The 21,470-nt window shown below is 40.5% G+C and overlaps 1 protein-coding gene across 1 annotated transcript; it reads right to left on the reverse strand.

Annotated features, from left to right (window-relative positions):
- Positions 1-529: 529 nt before the first annotated feature.
- sik1 (salt inducible kinase 1) lies at positions 530-17,289 on the reverse strand. Its single transcript, XM_003218973.4, has 14 exons — positions 17,133-17,289; positions 14,951-15,173; positions 14,009-14,125; positions 11,966-12,029; positions 11,353-11,514; positions 10,859-10,983; positions 10,631-10,754; positions 9,718-9,941; positions 9,015-9,164; positions 8,366-8,488; positions 7,889-8,111; positions 6,343-6,618; positions 5,099-5,360; positions 530-3,335 (listed from the first exon to the last, which is right to left on the reverse strand). The coding sequence occupies exons 2-14, from the start codon at positions 15,101-15,103 to the stop codon at positions 2,930-2,932; spliced, it is 2,409 nt and encodes an 802-aa protein (XP_003219021.1). The 5' UTR covers positions 15,104-15,173; positions 17,133-17,289; the 3' UTR covers positions 530-2,929.
- Positions 17,290-21,470: the final 4,181 nt, after the last annotated feature.

Consider the following 21,470-nt stretch of genomic DNA (forward strand, 5'->3'; position numbering starts at 1 on the left):
CAAGGTCATGTGGCCAGCATTAATATATCGAGTGCCATTAACTTCTTGCCGGAACAGTACCTATTGATCTACTCACATTTGCATGTTTTAGAACTGTTACGTTGGCAGAAGCTGAGGCTAACAGCAGGAACTCACCCCCGCTCCCTGGATTTGAACCAACCTTTTGGTCAGTAAGTTCAGCAGCTCAGCGGTTTAATCCGCTGTGCCACGGGGGGCTCCCCTTCCCTAGTATCTCACCACATCTCCCTAATTCTCTAGGCTACATTTGCCATTTCTCCAATTCACCATCCCTCTCTGTATATCTCATGTTTGCCTCTATACTTCTATGCTGTTTGTAGTTACACTTATCATTTTTCCTTTTTTCTTCTGTCCCCTTTTGTCTCTCCTCCTTCCAAGAAAATCTAGGAACCATGATTGGAATATGCATTTTAAAACTGACTACGAACAGCAAAACATTTCGGGGGGGGGGGGGCTGATTTTATTTAAAAACACTGCTTTTGAAATGAAAACAGAACAAGTTGAGGCAAAATACTTTAAAACAACTTTTTTATTTAAATATTAAATAAAACACAACTAATCATTTTGATGTACATCTCTCATTTTAACATAAGAAATAACATGACCCTCAGTCATGATAAAAAATAAAAACTATACATCTTAATTAAACCAATCACATAGTGTCTTTAAATAATCTATTGCATTGCAGTCTGCAAAACAGTACTGTCAAGAACACTACAAAGGGGGGGAGGGGGGGAGACACAAACCCTGAAATGTTGAAAATGACCTTTCCTACTTCAGAACAGTTTCAAAGCATTTTCTATAGCAAAAGTGTGGGGTGGGAGGGGGAGTACTCGAGAAGTAAAGTGCTTGTCATTGCTTAGGACAAAAACATTGTTTTTGTGGCTTTTTGATCTATGGCAAGAAAGGAAAAATAGGTAGTTCTTAAAAAGACAGTGTGCTACTTTTTTATGAAAATGAAGGCAACGCTTGCTGCTTTGGGATGATCCTGTTTCATCCATCAATCCCAACAAACCGCTTTGCAAGTTAGCATGAGAGTGGTGTTTCTTCTCTCCGCCAAGGAGTCCCCAGTCAGAGAGATAAATAAGGTTTGTCAGAGTTCTTTCCCTTGACCTTGAAAATCTACAGCAGCAGCAGTAGCAGAAGACACATCGACACAGAAACTGTACAGAGATCAAGAAGTTGAAGAGCCACAGAAGAGCCATTTAACACTAGCTCCCTTCCCACCCTCCCTCCTCTTACCCACCAGTCTTTGGCTTGTTTGTTTAAAAAAATAGCTTTTTTACATATATAATACTGCAGGTTGCACAAAGCAGTAGTAACTTGAAGGCACCCGGGTTACATTTAGAAAGATGGGTCCTTGAAGTGTTAAGATAGAATGAAGCTCTTTTCAAAACATCTGGACAGTAATTTTGGGCCAAGCTGACACACCACTTGCTCACCTGCCCCTGACATGTAACTTTTTCTCTTTAACTAACTAGGACACGAAAGGAGGCACTGTTGACTCCCCTCTCCTTGTAATTCCTAAATATGGCTTCCATTAATATGAAATGAAGCCATTTTCTGGCCAGAGATATTTTCTTCCAAAAAGCTTATTTCAAAACCTAACTTAGTAGTGTCTATTGTCTTTCAAAACCTATATGGGCATTCACAACACACAGAGTATTAAAACCACATATAAAATTTCCTACAGCAAAAATAACAATTTTCTCGATCAGAATGCAAAATAACAAAACCCAGAAGTTGTGCTATGTGCCTTACTGTAGTTTGTTCCAAAACATGACTTCTGAAGAGTATCGCTTTGTGCTATGCTGTTTGCTAAAACTGTCAGTATAATTGTTGCAAGTATTGCACATTTCCCAATGAGTCAGTTCAGCTTCGACCCTGATCGTAAAATGCATAAACCCTTTTAGCAGCGGCAATAAATAGGTACTGCGCGGAGATATACCAGGCCCCACAGAGGCTACAAAGCCCCCTCGGCTTTTGTTGGGTGCAAAAGGAGAAGTGAAAGCAGAATTTTTAAAGGACTTTCAAACAGAGACCTCTCACAATTCTACTCCCACATTATTTGAATGACTCCACGCTAATACATAAAATATTCCTATTATTTTTCAACACGCACCCATCCCAAGAAGCAACATGAAAGCAGTGAACAAAATCCCCAGGGGGTAAATCAATTGCTTCCAATGATTACAAACTATTCTTAGCTCCAACAGCTGATACTAAAGCAAAAAGTTCACAGTTTTCTCGTAAGGTATGTTTCAGCAGGGAAAAAGAAAAATACAGAGAGGTATTAGTTCCTTTCATATCAATGTCAAAACCCAATGGCAATGCTTTAATAATTATTATTATTCTACCTATGCATAAAGAGTGTTTTTTGTGTTGGGAAGGGTATGAGATTTTGTTTGTTTGTTTTAAGAAAGAGGTAATCACCATCTTCACAAATCCATACAAATATGGTGAACAGGGCAGCTCTGGTCCCTTCTTCAAAATGCCACTTCCCTGCTGTTCCACAACCACTGACAGCTGTCAGTTTTGCAACACAGCAAAGTTGTATCAGCCCAGCCTTAATACAGTACCACAAAAGTGTTCTCCCTGACACTTCTTACCATTCCCTGTTATTATTTTCTTTCAAAAAGAGAGAAGTTTTTTCCTTTCATTTTCTTCTTCTATTTGTTCAGTGCAAGAGTAGTTGAAGCCAAAAGACATAAGTATTGCTTTTTCCCCTCAGTTCTATAAAGTTAGGAGCTTTACTAAGCCAAATGGCCTCTTCACATATTTCAAACATGTTATTGCTTTTGAGAATTATTTGCTGTTGCAAAATAAAAGTAAAATGAAACCACTCATCTGCGGATCTTATTGAGAAAAGCGGCACTCACTCTCTCCTGAAAGAGAACAGGGGAAACAATTCTCATTTCACCAGGACAAATTTCCCCATCTGGGTAGAAGTAAGGTCCTCCATTTCACAGTCTCCATGCTGCAAAGCAACTGCATTATAGCTCTGGGACTGCAGGGCGAAGCCGTTCTGCTGAGAAAACATGGAGGCGATGGGAGAAACGTTGTTGCTGATGTGCAGGCGGGTGTCCAGAAGATGAGCAGTAGAATTTACTGGAGAGACACCGACCCCAAAAAGGTGAGGCTGGAGAAACTGAGTGTTATGAAAGGCCAGCTCTAAAGAGTTCTCACTTTGCAGTTCGGTCAGGAGGAGAGAATTGGATGCTTTGCTGCCTGCAGTGTCAGACAAGGGGATGATGTGCGGCTGAGACACCTGAGAAGGCTGAGGACAGGCCGGCTGCTTGTGCTGTAACTGGAGAATTCTGAATAGGGGAAAGAAGAGAAGGAGGACCTGGTCAATTTTTTATAAGATTCCAAATGGATGTCTCACATGACAAGCCCTCTCCCTCCCTCTCACCTTGGTATCAGAAGCATTTGTCTTAGTAAGTCGTAACAGCAGATGTGGTCAAACAAACACCCCCACTGGACTTAGACATTGGGACAGAATTCTTCAACCTGCAGCCCTCCAGGTGTTTTGGACTTCAGCTCCCTCAATACCTGACAATTTAACAAGCTGGCTAGGGCTTCTGGGAATTGGAGGCACAAAACACCTGGAGAGATGCAGGTTGAAAAGGCCTGCATTAGGACAATCTCCCTTATATGTTTATTTTTTCCTGATAATAAAATGTTCCTAATGGAAGACTTTCACACTGTGTGTTTTGTAGTGAGGGATCAATACCATGCTGCTTCAACTAATCCTCTATGGCACACTTGCCTTGCCCTATCTGTAGTTCATAGGTTCAACCTAAATCTTACATAAAGGACAGCATGCATATGTCCTATCCACACAATATATAGGTTAGAAAATCAATATACACAGGTTGACAGGAGTTGAAACTATGCCCAGTAGGCTCTACCACTGGAGCACAATCAGAACATCAGATCAAGCATAAACACTGAGGATACAATCTAAGGATTCATCTACACTGTATAATTAATGCAGTTTGACAACAGAATAGAGTTGGAAGAGACCTCGTGGGCCATTCAGTCCAACCCCCTGCCAAGAAGCAGGAAAATCACATTCAAAGCACCCCGGACAGATGGCCATCCAGCCTCTGCTTAAAAGCCTCCAAAGAAGGAGCCTCCACCACAGTCCGGGGGAAAGAGTTCCACTGCCGAACAGGCCTCACAGTGAGGAAGTTCTTCCTAATGTTCAGATGGAATCTCCTTTCCTGTAGTTTGAAGCCATTGTTCCATGTCCTAGTCTCCAGGGCAGCAGAAAAAAAGCTTGCTCCCTCCTCCCTATGACTTCCCCTCATATATTTATACATGGCTATCATGTCTCCTCTCAGCCTTCTCTTCTGCAGACTAAATATGCCCAGCTCTTTAAGCCTCTCCTCATAGGGCTTGTTCTCCAGATCCTTGATCATTTTAGTCACCCTCCTCTGAACACATTCCAGCTTGTCAACATCTCCCTTCAACTGCGGTGCCCAGAATTGGACACAGTGTGATTCCAGGTGTGGTCTGACCAAGGCAGAATAGAGGGGTAGCATGACTTCCCTGGATCTAGACACGATATGCATATTTATGGAGGCCAAAATCCCACTGGCTTTTTAAGCCGACGCATGACCTGTCCACGAGGACTCCAAGATCTTTTTCACATGTACTGCTATCGAGCCAGGCATCCCCCATTCTGTATCTTTGCATTTCATTTTTTTCATTTTTTCTGCATTTGTCCCCGTTGAACTTAATTTTGTTAGTTCTACTAATTCTACTGTGCACGTGGATTCTATGCAAGCTTTTAAAGGCTTCATTACAAATAGTATAAATAGGTATTCTGAATAATAATATTAGTACAGACATTCCTAACATACAACTTGGACATATCAGATTTTCAGGGGCACACCCCTCCTCTGCCCCATTTCAGACTGAAATATATCATAGCTTCCCAAAGCAACGTCACCAAGAAGAAAATAAGTAGTTCATTTGCTTCCAATCTGATGTCAGAGCAGAATGCCATATGACTATTATTACAGAGACGAGTGCCACATGGACAGTTCTTTAGTAACAGGCCCCATTTTCTCACCTTTGTTGCTGGAGAACCTCTTCAAGCAAGTTCCTGCTCTCTCTGCTGCTGCCACTGCTGCTGCCACTTCCGCCACTGTTTCCACTGCTGCCATACAGGCAGGCATTCTGCTGAGGATGTTGGAAGAGGCCCATGCTATTCCGTGCTAGTCGAGCAGATGAGGACTGGCACACCTGGCGGGCGAGCCCTTTGATTTTATTCAGTCCCAGAAAACCCTTGGCTCTTGCATTCTTCCGCAGCTGCTGCCTAAATGCCTTCAAACCTGTAGAGAGCAACAATAGTTATGACATCCATTCACATTACCTGTTAACCTTTAATACATTCCATGCCCCTGTATGAATTTACTATATCTCCCCCCCCCGCCTCCATAAGAGAGACATACTGTATCTTCTGCATCTCAGTCATTGTGTACGTATGTTCTACATGTGTATACAAACATACATACACACAGAGCAGAATGTACAAAAACTGCTATACAGTGTATTGTCAAAGGCTTTCGTGGCTGGAATCACTGGGTTGCTGTGAGTCTTCCGGGCTGTATGGCCATGTTCCAGAAGCATTCTGTCCAGACGTTACACCCACATCTATGGCAGGCATCCTCAGAGGTTGTGAGGTTTGTTGGAAACTAGGCAAGTGGGGTTTATATATCTGTATAATATCCAGGGTAGGAGAAAGAAATCTTGTCTGTTTGAGACAAGCGTGAATGTTGCAAATGATCACCTGCCACACAGCCTCTGAGGATGCCTGCCATAGATGCGGGCGAAACGTCAGGAGAGAATACTTCTGGAACATGGCCACACAGCCCGAAAGACATACAACAACCCAATGATCACCTTGATTAGCACTGAATAGCCTTGCAGCTTCAAAGCTTGGTTGTAATAAAGAACAACACTCAAAAACAGGGGAGTTTCAAACAAGAAATAATCAGGGCCAGCTAATCACCTCCCAACAAAGGATTCCCCCAGGCAGTAAGCAGCCAGAACTTGAAATTGAAAGGCTATTCAATGCTAATCAAGATAATCAGCCTGTGAAAACTCACAGCAACCCAACTGCTATACATCTCAAATATCCTCCAGCTGAGATCTTATAAATTATATGGCTGTAGCTATGTGTTATCCTCTGGAGAGGCACTTATAATGTGATATTTAGTGTGTCAGGCCTAAAACGAAAGTGTCCGGAACAGTATTCAATATTCAGTGGATGTAAATGAAATGGAATAGCTTACAATGGAAAGGAAGAATTACCTTGTGTTAATGAGGTATCGGATGCTCTCCTTCCTTCCTGGAAGCTGACAGGTAACAGCGAAGCACCTCCCAGGCAGCCCTGAGCCTGCAACACTGGTGTGTCTGAATGGGAAGCCAGGAATGATGACGTAACCCTGGTTGTGGCTGGGTGGCCAAGCATCATCTGCTCTTCCAAACAGTTGCTCAGAGTCACAGAGCCATCATTGGCTGAGGAAGTGAGGCAGCTGTCAGAACTGGTTCCTTCTGTACCATTCGTGGAAGAGGAAATGACTATACCTATAAGAGGAACAGATGGGGGGAAAGAAGAGAACATTTATGAAACGAATACAGGAAGTAAGCAAAACAAATAAATTGCTTCTCCACCTACAGAAAATCTGCCATTAACACAAGCCTTTAACAACACTGCCATCAATATAAAACAATATGAAACTCGCAGCCCCATCTTTAAAATTATATGGGTATAGGTCAGTAGGGAATAATGTTGTGGAAGAAATCTTTACTCTATAGTCAAAAGCAAAAAAGAAATAAAAATCTGAAGGCTTTGCTGTTTACGTGTTTATGCCTGGTAGCAACACTGCATTGAGGAAATGATCCTGGCAGATGCTCTGCTTAGTTGCGGTTTCAATCTCAAAGAGCGGCTCCTTTTGGGAAACTTTCCATGGTTCCGGAAAATTCATTCTTAGATTTGGAGTTAGAACATGTGGGCTGGAATGCTGTTGCTTAGCCCTAGCTATACTAGAGGTACTGAATCAACTGCTAAATGCTAAGTTAATATATATTTAAAATCTAACTGATCCAATGGGTCTAGTCTAGGCATGGGCAAATTGACCCTCCAGGTGTTTTGGACTTAAGTGGCTGAGGGGCAAAAGGAAGGGGCCTGAGGCCAGGAATTGTGGGAGTTGAAGTCCAAAACACCAAAATCTGCCCATGCCTGGTCTAGTCAGTACTGACAACACAATGGAAGTCAGTTTCCAGAGAATCGAGGTTATGGGAAAATAACAAAATTGAAAAAATGGTTAACAAAAATTGTTGCCAAATTATACTTGATATTAAATGGATATTAAGGCCAAGCTGATATTAAATGGATACTAAAAAAAGATCTCATGCAGTATACAGCATTTTACTCACTATAGTGTAGCTGAGTGTAGAGCAAGGAACTTAAATGGATGTGGGACTTAAGGTGTTTTAAGGCTGTGAGATGGTGAACAGTCAGTTGTAACACATGTGTTTAGCACGTGTGGTAGTGAGAAGGCCAGGGGATTCAATTTGACAAGACATTTTAAGTACATCTTAAGTAATTAAAATGAAATTTCCCATAAAAACATTGGGGCAACTTTTGGATCCTGCACAACAACTGACTGTTTATTGTGCACTGAGAGATATTTGGCTTCAAACTAAAATGTTTACATACAGAACAGGCACAGAGAGAGGAACACACCGTCCTAAGTAAAAAAAACAGCATTAAGAACATATTGCTTAAAAAGCAAAGAGGATATTGCCTTCTACTCCCAACCCACACCCCGTAGTCTGTCCTTGCAGCACTTACATGGTGGGGAGCACTGATAAAAATGAGTGGTGACTTCAGCCAATGTGTGCCTTCGACTTGTGTTGATGGGGAGGCGAATGGGGTTGAAGGCTTTAATCTCATCCTCCAGTTCTTTGTCCTGCCGAACTTCTTCACTGATGGTAGTTTCCAGGAGGCTGTTTGGAGAGATTGAGCGATTCCTAAAAAGACTGTTGAAGTTCGGATCCACAGGAAAGAACACAGGCTGAAAGGTCAAGAAACACAGGAAGTGATAGAGTGCCCTTGTCTGCATCCTTCCGGCAACATTTCCAGAACGTACCCCCACATGATCAAAACAGTATGAATAGTCTGGATCTTGCCATGGTATCTTCTCATGTAACTTGCAGTTAACAAAGGAATATACACCCAAGTTTAAACCGAAGATATTTGGAAGTATTCTGATCTTTTCTGATCTCAGAAATACATCTCCCCCATCCCCAGGATTTTAGAAACACCAACCTGTAAAGGGTTGTTCATGTCACAATCCATTTCTGCCTGCAAATGTGATTGAATCAGATTCTGAGGCTGCTGGTACATCAGAGATGACCTCAAAGTCTCACCGGCAAGGCTGTCTTGAGGTAACTGAGAGCAAAAAAGGATACAAAGAAAAAACATCACCAACTGCTCTTAGAGCTGGAGGAAAAAAAATATCTGAAATGCAGCACAGTACAAAGCAATAACCAAGGACTAACTGATTTGCTTTAAAGACACAGCTTTGCAGAGTAAAGTTTTACATGTGACAAAAGTGGTTCTCAACCTGTGGGTCTCCAGATGATTCGGACTTACACTCCCAGAAATCCTAACAGCTGGTAAACTGGCTGGGAGTTGTAGGTCAAAACACCACCTGGGGACCCACAACTTGAGAACCACTGGATTAAGTCAAAGCGTAGTTCACGTCTGCCAGTTCAATTTGCCGATACTGACCAGTCAAGATATCCTGTAGAAAACTCTTTAATACAAAAATTACATCCTCCCAAGGTGCTGCAATAGTGAAATCCAGCACAATAAATCCCACAAAAACCTAAGTCACTGTGCAAGAAGCAAAGTAATATACTGCAAATACCAAAAAGAAGATTGGGATGTTACAAATGGCTGCACATAATCTTACCTCAATGTTGCTGAAATCTGAGCTCCTTGGCCTTTGCTGACGGCTGCTCACTGGCCGGTTTGCCAACTGATTGCTTCGATACTCCTTGAGCCGCTCCAAGAGAAGATAATAGATGGCAGCAAAATGGTTGTAGCTGCTATTCTGTAGAGACTGGAGAAGAAGGATAAAAAGAAAAGAGAAAGTTAACCAAAGAACTTGGATACATTCACAAAAAATGACCATCACCTCCTTTCTAAATGTTGCAACATTAGTACAATTTCCAGGTCAGCAGGGATTCAATGAAACAAAACAAGTTCCCCATCATAAGGAACTTTCAGGATAGGGAAAACTGGAACTTGTTCACTTAGGCCAGTGGTTCTCGGCCTGTGGGTTCTCGGCCTGTTTTGGCCTTCAACTCCCAGAAATGCTAACAGCTGGTAAACTGGCTGCAGTTTCTGGGAGTTGTAGGACCTGGGGACCCACAGGTTGAGAACCACTGACTTAGGCACTTATCTCACAGTTCCAGTATCATGCAAAAAAGGACTCTGCCTTTGTTTCCAAATAATACAAAAATCTACATAGCAACCACCTTTTGCTGACACATGATGCCCCTCCTCCTCATTTAATTTGAGACCTATCAAAATACATTGCCCTTTACATACACGTCAGTAAGATGGTATTAGGCAGGACAATGCTTCTTAAAGCCAAGCACTCAAAAGCTCACCTCAACCGTCCTCTGCCGGTCGATGCCAAGAGTATGCATGATCCCAAGGACCTGCTCGTTGTAGTCTCCCAGGTTAGAGTTGTAACTGTGCATGGAAAATGACAAAGACTGGTGCTGCTGCAGAGAAGGGTCTGCGAGGATCCACTTGTGCTGCTTTATTTGGGCAATGGTGATTCGTTTGGTGGGATCCACAACCAGCATTCGTCGGATGAGTGTTTCACAATCTGATGTTTATTTAAGAGACACATAAAAAAGAGAATTTTAACACAAGGAGGAAGATGAATCTTTTAAAGTCAAACTAGCACACACAGTTTGAGCCTTCCTAACCATAAAGATCAAAAGGCATTGTTTGATGATCCAGGGGAGATCCATCTTTATAGCTATTTTACATTTGCCTCACACTGGCCAAAATATTTTAAGCCTTTTAAAAATGTGCGTCATCAGAACTGACAAAACCTGCTTCTTCTTTTATAAAGTATGAGAAGAAAGAAGCCAGTCAGAATACTACAGTCAACTGATGACACAGCAATCCTGGGCAGAATGTCCTAATTTGAATGGTTAAAATGGACATAAATTTTTGAAACTGTTTTTATTAAATTCTTTTTCCCTTAAAGAATTCTGAACATTTTTATGGCCAGAATGCTACAATTGAACTCAGGGACATTATCAACACAGATCTCAAGGGTTGTTATGCACTCATAAGTTCACAACCTCTGAGGATGCCATTGCCTGCCATAGATGCAGGCAAAACGTCAGGAAAGAGTGCTTCTGGAACATGGCCATACAGTCCACAAAACTCATGGCAACCCACTCATAAGCTACTACCTATTTGGAAAATATGTTTCTAAACAAAAAAGTTTTTAAAAGAAAAGAGATGTTGATTTTTTAAGATCAGAAAGATTTAAAAACATACCTTGGGACATGAAGTAGGGGATGCGAAATCGTCCTTCAAGAACCCTTTGCCTTAAAGATGGCAAGTTAGGTCCATCAAATGGTAGAGAGCCACAGACAAGAACATATAGTACCACACCAAGGCTCTGCCGAAGAAAGAGGAAAATATCAACAACTGAAATGCAACCATTGAAATATGTTATGTATCATTACTTTAGAACATAATAAATAACATGGAATTGAAACCTACCCATATGTCAAGGTGAGGGCCTTCATATTCTTTTCCTTCAAAAACTTCTGGAGCTGCATACGGGGGACTTCCGCACCAGGTGGAGAGAGGCTCACCAGATTTGTAGAAGTTTCCAAACCCAAAGTCTGTAAAGGATGATGAATCAAATGCTATTATCTGTTACTTCAACTATATCAATATTTAAAGCAAGCAGGTATATTTCAACAGAGACTGCAAATATTGATGAGCTTAAAAGCTGCCTCCAGGGCCTTTTAAAAAAAGAAATAAATTACATAAATAAACAGTCTTTCTTGGCTAAAATGTCTATTCTGGCAAATATCTTAAACTGCTCTATTCATTTGCAGTACTTCACAAAACATTTGTGCTGCTTCACAAAAACATAGCTTTTCAAAGGTCCTATCCCCTCAGGCATCAGACAATAAGTATCCAGTAACATGACTTCAGGAAGCAGTATGATATTTTGCAAGGGATGGATACTGCGGAGCAGCTCTCACCTGCAAGCTTGATGTTCATGTTGGCATCTAACAGAAGGTTCTCCGTTTTGAGGTCTCTGTGCACTATGTGGTGGCTATGGCAATATTCGACAGCTGATAGGATCTGCCAGAATTTCTTCCGAGCTTCACTCTCACTCAGGTGCCCATGGGATGTCAAATGATCTGTCAAACAACAAAAAAGGTCAAAAACTGAAAGCCCCGAGGCAAACTTCCCATTATCCTTGACTAATAAGTAGCATTTACTGATTTGCTTTTGTGATCATGTCACATTTAGAACATTTAAGCACTAGAAACCAAATCTCCAACTGGCTGAGGGTTCTGAGAGTTATAGTCCAAAAAGTGGCTTTTCTAAACTCTGCCTTTTACAGAAGCCTGTATTTAAACAAAGACTCTTCTATCGATGAAGGGATAGTACAAATAAATCCCATGTATTATAACTAAGATATATCCTGTATCTATTCAAGACACATTCATCTGAACCTGAGTATAGCCTATACTATTCTGTAACCACATAACTGTAAGTGAACAGAGTTCTTATTTTTTGTCTTTTTTGCCCTTTATTCCTCACCCATTACTCATTCATCTAATGCTAAAGTCCACTATGAAAACTTACCAAACATTTCTCCATTTTTTGCGAATTCAGTCACAATGTAAAGCATATCTTTTGTTTCCATAACCTAAAGGAGAGGAAAAAATGAGAGAAAAGAACATGTCAAAAATATAGACTCCTGAAGTATTTTATTTGCCTTTGAACATAAAATATATTATTATGAAGCATCAAAATATGGCTTTAACGTCTCTAACACATTGTTTAATCCACAGAGATACTGTCTTAGGAAAGACCTGACTAATATAGAAAGATACTTTACATTCATCTCATTACACAATATCGATTCTTCTGTTAATGTGCATTAACTACAGAGAAAAATCTTATTTTAATATTCTAACCTACATATAGTACAAAACAAACCAAGAGCTATCCAAACACCACAAGCATACTTGGTACTATGGATTTATTCTCTTAGTAAGAGATTAGACATGCCTATTTGTCTATAATGGCTTCCTGTTTGTGCAAAGATATTTCTCAACGTCCATCTGTACTAATGTGTGAATCACCCTGTCATTTTACTTCACAAATGCATTTTCATATCTCGAATACTTTGAAAATGGTCTAATATATGGTAAAACATGTAGTTTGTAAAGGAAAAAAACACATTCACACATTTGTCATGGAAGGGATCTATACTGAAGATAGGAACATAGCTATAAGAAACCCAGCTTTTTCAGAGAAATCCACTTTTTATTCTTAATAGATGCTGGTTCACACAAAGCACAGAGCTATTTTCTCTGTATCTAGATATAATTTATAACATTTTGTAAGGAAACGTGAGTATCAAATGTAGGCAAAGAAGCATTCATCTGTAAACACATACTGTAAACACAATGTGAAACATATATTTTGCATAGTGTCAGGAAGGAATAACCCATTTTAAATGTTCTGGGAAAGTTGAATTAAAATTAGACACTGTTGTTGAAACTATGTCTAGTGCTATCTCACCACCTGCAAACTGGCATTTCACTTAATTTATGCTCCATTACAAGGGAGCATCAAGTATACAATGTCAACGTAGATTAAAAATGACAAGCACAAAGGCTTTTTTTTTTGGGGGGGGGGGGGGAGGGTGTCCAAAAACATAATGCTTGTTTGGACAACTATGCCAATTTACCCATAAGAGGATTTAAGCCATTTTCAAAGGTATATAATAATACAGAATGTATTATTTTAGGAAATGAAATCAAGACTGTACACATCCTATACATAGGTGGGACAAGGCAAGTGACAAATGAACATAAACATGTATTACAAAAATAAACACAAAATCTAAGTGTAGGCTTGTTAGAAATAATGCCTCTTTTATTATTTGCTAAGTTTTTCCTGATCTTAGCAAGATTTTTTTCTTTCTTATAGTAGCCACTGAGGTTTTATATTGGGGTTTGGAACCACTATCCTTTAAAGCCACACATTTATCCTTTCCCCTTTCTTTGATAAAATGTCACACACCACCATCCCCTTAAATCCACATAGTAGTTTAAGACGATTAAGAAGAATTCTACCAAATGCTAATTAGTTAAGATATTTAGTATATGCAGAATCAACTCTGCTCATCAGATGATCATAATCTCATTTTCCACACAGTTGTTTCTTAAGGAAAGTATGTGCTGAAAGTAAGATGGAACTACAATAAATTACATGGTGTTCTACTGCAGCTTCTGAAGTTTCTAAAAGGGAGGTACTAAGAAAGAGAACAACCTCATCCTAACCACATTTGACAATTTAGATAATTAGCATTATAAACGAACATTTGGCTTTGACTAAATATTTTTACTCTCTACTGTAAAAATATTTCCATAAATATGAAATATCATGAAAAGGCATAAAACAACTGAAGCCATACTTTTCTCTGCAGTAAAGCAGAACATTAGACAATTAACACTGACATCCTACTAGCAATTTTTTTTTCTTTCAAAATAGTAATGCTGCTAAACGTTAAATATTGCTTAGCCTCTCTTTCTCATTTCAAATAACAGCTCATTCTCTCCTGAAGGAATAAGGATAAGTCTAATAGGCAAAGAGTGGTCAAGACTGATTTCTTACCTGATACAGCTTGATAATATGAGGGTGGTTCAAAAGCTTCATTATCTGAACCTCTCTATAGATTTTCTCCAGATTGCTTGGATCTAACCGTGTTTTGTCTATTATTTTTATTGCCACCTGCAGTTTTAAAAAAACAAAAAAACAAATCCAGAACACTTGTAAAATGTGTGTTTATACTCCTGAACAACATATTTTGTGCAAATAAAAATAAATGGTGCGAAAATTAAAGAATGTTTAGGAAATTAAGACAAGACAAAATATTCCTGGAAGATGACTACAGACAAGACGGCAAATGCCAATAAAAGCACAAAGACTGTTTTACTGAATGTTAACTATCAGTAACCATGGGACTGACTTATGATCTCATACATATATATATATCCTAACTATAACTATATTTAGTCAAGAGTTAGAAGTAAATCTAATCAAGTTCAAAATGTACTTATTTTTCAAAAACTGTACTTAAGAACCAGAGTGCTAGTTCTGCATCTAACACATGTGGCACTCCATTCTGCAATACTTTTTCTAGTCCAGATACAATTATAGATTAACGTAGATATGTACCACATGCAAGTTAGATTTTCAAACAATAAGTACTTCAAATAATAATGAAATTTGGAGCCATTTGATGCTAACCATGTATTCCATTGAAAATCTAAAAGGGCAATGTAAGCTGAAGTTGCGCTATGTTGTTAAAAATACCTAGCAATTTAAGATTAGCTGAAATAAAGTTACAGTTTATTTTAATTTAATCAGCAAAAACACTGGATTCAGGAGCAGCAAAAGAGCGCTCAGTGCTTGCAAATTAATTTCAAAACCAATCTTAAATGCTGCCAGTTCATCTACTCCAGGGAATCCCTCTCCAGTATATATTACGGGAGTTTATTTCATACTTGCAGAAGCCCAAAATTACCCGATAGAGGCAAAGGACATCAGACCCACCTGTGTTTTGGTGACTCTGTGTCTAGCCAGCTTCACCACGGCAAAATTGCCTTTTCCTAAGGTCCTCTCGATATCATAGAATCCAACTCGAAGAGGCCTTTGCTGGCTCTGGTTTGAGGTGGGGACCGGTGTATAATCCGACATGATCACCATGGTTTGATTAGGGTGGGTGGCAAATGCTATTTAGAAGCGTCTAAATAAGCATGCCTCTTCCAATTCGAACCTGAAGGAAGACAAAAGCAAGCTTGCATTGAGACTTTATCCTTTCCTCCCTTTATTTCTCCCCCATCAGTACTTTCCTCAATCACTCCAAAAGTCAGACTTGAGAAAAGGTTAGCTAGAGAAAATGCAGCTCATTCCATGTCTGAGTTCTAACACAATACTCCCACTTCTGTGTGAGGAAAGTCTCAGATTAACTACAAAATTTTTAAAAAGGAACAAAAGTTTGCTAAACAGTAAAGCGGGCTGGGAAGTTTTGACTGGGAACAAAAACACGCTCTTCCCAAAATCTGCCCATCAGAGTGGTTTACATAAACTGAAAGGCAAAAAGTGCACAAGAGTCAACAAAAACAAGGGGGGGGGGGGAATGGGAAGGGATTTTTGGAGATTTGAAACTAAGCACCAATTTCTTCATATATGTAATTTCTACCTAGAAGCCTATCAAAATGCATTAAAAACCATGCACAGAAGTTTGCAATGGCAAACAAGGGATGGGGAATGGTGGATTTCTATTCTTCTATCTGTATCTATAGGGGATTCCTATTAAGGGATTGGTAATAAAAACATCATGTCAAGGAGAAGGAAACCTGGAATAACTTCCCATATATATCTATATCCTAAAGAAGCCTATTAAAATGCATTAAAAAACTATATGCAGAAGTTTGCATGAGATGGAGAAACAAGTAGATTTCTGTCCTTGGGTAGTTCTAAGTAAAACTAGAGTAGGTGATTCCAATGAGGGCACATAAAGGAAAAAAATCAGCCTGGAATAAGTCTCAGTGTATGTCTAGACACTGAGGAAGCCTATTAAAATGCTTTAAAAACGGCCATACACAGAAGTTTGCAAATGATCTTTGTCTACAGGGGAAATTAGGGTAGAGGGGTCCCACCAAATAATAATAATAATAATAATATCTTTATTTATATCCTGCTTTTCTCCCTCACGGGACCCAAAGCAGCCTACAACATATTAAAATCATGTCAACAACAATTCAAATGCATCAATAATAAGTATAAAACATCATAAAGTAAACAGTTTAAAACAACAATAATATTCATTCACATTCTTGTGTCATCATGTCAGAATATATTACACTTTATATTGCATGTAAGGATTAGTAAAGGGGGGGGGCAAGTGAAGGAGAGCCTTTCCTATATTTCTACACACTAAGAAAGCCTACTAAAATGAGTTAAAAACCATATATATATATATATATATATATATATATATCGGGACACATTCCATAACAAGTTTCCTAGGGGTGTGTGTGCGCACAAACACACTCAGGAAACTTGTTATGGAGTGTGTCCCTATATATGAGGACACACTCCATAAAAGTTTCTTAAGTGTATAGATATACACTTTGGAAACTTGTTATGGAGTGTGTCCCTATATATAAATATAGATATATATAGGGACACACTCTATAACAAGTTTCCTAAGTGTATAGATAGATAAACACCTAGGAAACTTGTTAAAATGCATTTAAAATTTGTTTACAGAAATTCGCAAGAGATAAGCAAGACATGGGAGAGAAAAGTGGCTTTCCTTCAATAGGTATCTATGGGGGAAAGTAGGGTAATGGAATTCCTTAAGTGCAACCATTGAGGGAGTCGTCAAAGAAGAGGCAAGTCAAGGGAAATAATCCCGCAGGTATATTGATATACTTAGGAAGTTTATAATAATGTACTGAAAAAGATAAGGCAGAAGTTTGCAGGAGATTTCTATCCATATATAGAAGGAGACCAAAAAAAACTAGGGTAGGGGAACTAAGTGCAAGAGGCATGCCAAAAGGAAGGAAGGGAAAGCCTGGGGAAAGTCCTCAATAAGAAGGAAAGATAGTAAAGGAATGAAAATAAAGGAAGAAAAACCCTAAGAAATGAAGCTCGGGCTGCTTGCTGCAGGCTGTGCTGCATCCCGAAGCGGCGGAGCATCAAGCTTCGCCTCGCGCTGAAGTTGTACCTCGGCGCGCGCTCCCAGGCTCGCCTCGCTGCTCTTGCTGCTTCCTCTGCGCTCCTCTCCTCGCGGCTGCTGCTGCTGCTGAGTGTGCCGCCGCTCTGGCCGACGAGCACGCGGGAAGCCCTCCTCCTTCCTTCCTCCCTCTCTCCCTACCTCTCTCTCTCTCCTCCCTCCCCACCCCGCAAAACCGAGCCCAGACCCATTGACGTCACTTTGACGCCAGAGCGACGCGCGCCCGAGCGCGAGGCTGAATGAGACGGGAGGGGGGAAGAGAGAGAGAGCGGGAGAGAGACATATCCAGCCGTTGCCAAGAGACGGGCGGGCTTTCTCTCTGACGCGCGCGCCCGGATGGACCCGTCGCCCTGGAGATTTGGGGAAGAGGAGGAGGGGGGTGACGTTCGACAGCCCAGGGAAAGGATGGAGCAGCAGCAGCAACCCCATCCCTCCCTCCGTCCCCCCCCTTACGCGCTCACTCAGCGTCACGTGACCGCTCGCGCTCCTTGGCGAAGAGGCGCCCCCTGCCGGCCGAGGCTTAATCCTCAAGGAGCCGCGTCCAGGAGCCCCGCGGCTTAGCCTTTTGGCTTAACCCGCCGTGCGCCAGAGCCACCTGAGCACGTGGCCCAGGGCCTAGACCCGACTTCACCCGAGGGGCTCCGAGCGGGATGGATTGAACCTCTCGGCGGGAAGAGCACGCGCGCTGGCAAGCAAGCCACCCGTTGTGCTCCAAAGAGGATAGCACTACAGTATTTGCATACCCCAGCAGCCATGGGCAATCCTGCCAAGCGTTACCACTATTATTATTATGTGCCACCAGCCTGGGTTGCTGTGAATTTTCCGGGAAGTATGGCCTTGTCCCAGAAGCATTCTCTCCTGACGTTTCGCCTGTATCTATGACAGGCATCTTCAGAGGTAATGAGGTATGTTTGAAACTAGTCAAGTGAAGTTTATATATCGGTGGAATGTTCAGGGTGGGAGAAAGAGCTCTTGTCTGTTTGAGGCAGGTGTGAATGTTGCAATTGGCCAGCTTTGCAGCTTCAATGTCTGGGGGAATCCTTTGTTAGGAGGTGTTACCTGGCCCTTATTGTTTCATGTCTGGAATTCCCGTTTTCAGAGTGTTGTTCTTTATTTGCTGCCCAAATTCTGGAGTTTTTTTTAATACTGGTAGCCAGATTTTGTTCATTTTCATTGTTTCCTCCTTTCTGTTGAAATTGTCCACAGGCTTGTGGATGTCAATGACATCTCTGTGTAGTCCGACATGGTGGTTGTCAGAATGGTCCAGCATTTCTGTGTTTTCAAATAATATGCTGTGCCCAGGTTGGTTCATCAAATGCTCTGCAATGGCTGACTTCTCTGCTTGGATCAATCAGGGCCAGCAAACACCTCCCAACAAAGGATTCCCCCAGGCAGTAAACAGCCAGACCTTGAAAATGCCAGGCTATTCAGTGCTAATCAAGGTGGCCAACTGAAAGCTTCACATCTGCCTCAAACAGACAGGAGTTCTTTCTCCCACCCTGGACATCCCACAGATATATAAACCTCCTTTGCTTAGTTTTCCAATATACCTCACAATCTCTGAGGATGCCTGCCATAGATGTGGGCAAAAAGTCAGGAGAGAATGCATCTGGAACATGGCTATACAGCCCGGAAAACATACAAGAACCCAGTGATTCCGGACATGAAAGCCTTTGACAACAAATAGTATTAATAGTAAGAATACATTTTAGTGCTTTAATTTGTGTATTTTGCTTGTTTTTAATCTGACATTTAATAGTAATTGTAGTAAGAATACATTTAATACTTTATGCATTATTTGTTTTTAAATCTTATATTTAATAGGAGTAATAAGAATACATTTTAATGCTTTAATTTGTTTCAAATATTTAATAATAACATTAATAATAATTTTAATGTTTTAATTGATGCATTCTTTACCTATTTTCAAATCTTGTGTTTAATAACAATAAAATACATTTTAATGCTTTAATGTATGCATTATTTACTTGTTTTTTAAAATCATATATTTAATAATAACCCTAATGATATTACATTTTATTATCATTAATAAAATACATAAGACACAAAATACAGTGTACTTGTTAGGAACCAAAAGGGGAAACTTACTGTAATAGTGATAATGTGCTAATGTGAAATGTCTTGTTATAAGAAAATTATATTTATTTTTTTTAACCACATTGTTGTTTTTAAATATATGTTGGTGGGTCACCTTGAGTCCTATTTCAGCTCCAGAGTCAAAGCCTTAAACTGTGCTGGACTATGATAATGCAATTAATTCCCCAGAGGCAATCGGTCCCCTCTGGGCTTTGACGCTAAACAGGGTCAGCCCTAGTTAGTATTTGGATGAGAGAATGCCAATGAATACCAAGTGCTGTAAGCTGCATGTCAGAGGAAGGAATTGCCAAATGACCTGAGTATTCCTTGCCTAAGAAACCCCTATGATATCCATGGGTTTGCCCTAAATTGACAGGAGACTTCAAGGCAAATCCAACTATAATATGAACTGCAAGTCCCAGGAGTCTGTAGGATAAAGCCGTGGCAGTTAAAATGGAATCATAACTCTGTAGTTATGTAGTGTAGAAAGGTCCTGTGAGCAAAGGGATATTGATGGAGAAAGTCCCAATCTGGAGTGATTTCTCCGCATGAGATGAGACCAGATGGGGAAGGTAGTACTTATGGTCTTTAAAATGGGTAAAATAACACCCATGGAAAAAATGGTTTTTAAAACATCACTTGACCTGAATTTATAGGACTTAAGCAGAACCGCTTGCAACAGAAATTCCAAAGCTGCATCTACGCTGTAGCATTAATGCAGTTTGGCACCACTTTAATTTCCATGGCTCAGTGATACAAAATCCTGGGAGCTGTAGTTTGAAGAGACACCAGGACTCTTTGGCAGAAAAAGCTCAAGACCTTGTAAATCTACAACTCCCAGGATTCCCAGCCTTGAACCACAGCAGTTAAAAGTGTCAAACTGCATTAATCCTGCAGTGTAGCTGGAGGCACCCTGGGGGCTCCTCCTTCCTTGAGTTATAAATCAAAGCCACATTGGCTGCGTATAAAAGCATTAAATCCCCTTTATCATTTCAAAGTTTCTTTCATTGGATTGTGTAAATTTAATGATGTAGTCACCAGTTCGGAGCCGATGGGGAAAAATACAGCTTTGACATTTCCATAAAGGGGTGTGTTACAATCCAACTGGAAGATATGACGGCATTCACGGTTTGCATCAGTAAAGGGTTTAGTTCCTCCCCTCCCTTTTTTAAAAGATTATTTTGCTTCTCTTGTCTGCTAGGCTCAAGGTAGCAGCCTTATCGGGGAATATATGCAAAGGGTGAAAAATTAGGTTTACTTGATACAAGCAACCGACTGCCGATGGATTTGAAGTGAAATAATCCCGGGGGCTTTCCTCTCCAAAGTGGCCTGACTTCAGAGTTTCTTTTTTAACAAGGCAAACATTTAAAAGAACCTTGTAAATAGCCTTTGTGTGTGTTGAGAGTATGTTTGTGTGTGTGTGTGTGTATATATGTATATGTATATATCCATCTGAGTATGTACATACATAAAGCAAAACACCTGGCATGACCTTGGCAGTTTGTCCCATAAATTCATTTTGTAGGTCACCTTGCCCCAAGTCCCGCCGCCTAAGCCACTTAAATTTGCTCAGATCTGGCTCAGATGAGAAGCTAGGCTGTTTGTTGGCGTGCCAGGAGTCCAAAGGCCTGCTAGTTTAATTTGCTGAGAGCAGAGAAGAAAAAATAACACTTTTAGACTAGAAAGAATCACCCCACCATGTGTGAATTTGGGGCTTATCCATCAGCCACAGACCATTTGGGCTGAGCTGTGGTTTGGAAGAAGGTTTTATATGCCTGTATAATTAGCTCAATTATATGATTTGGTGACTTCCCTCTACGCAAATCCAGCCTGGCTGTACATATATTTCCCTTTTCTCAAAATAATTCCACTGGGGCTACAACTACCTTGCAGATTTAATGCGATTTGACACCACTTTTATTCCCACAGTTTAATGCTATGGAATCCTGGGGGTTGTGAGGCTCCAGCACTTGACAGAAAAGGCTAAAGACCTAGTAAAAGTATAGCTCCCAGGAATCCATGAGCCATGGCAGTTAAAGTAGGGTCAGACTGCATTATTTCTGCAGTGCAGATACAGCCTTTGGTCTTTTGTCTACATATTTCTTTGTTAGTAACAAAATTGCAAGTGATTTTAAACATTGTGATACAGGTTAATCTTGCCAAAGCTAGAAGAATTTTGGACAGATTGACAAACTGAAGCAGGAAAGCTTAAGCAAGACGGGTAACTGGTAC

Source organism: Anolis carolinensis, chromosome 3 (assembly GCF_035594765.1).
Source record: "Anolis carolinensis isolate JA03-04 chromosome 3, rAnoCar3.1.pri, whole genome shotgun sequence".
NCBI lineage: Eukaryota > Metazoa > Chordata > Lepidosauria > Squamata > Dactyloidae > Anolis > Anolis carolinensis.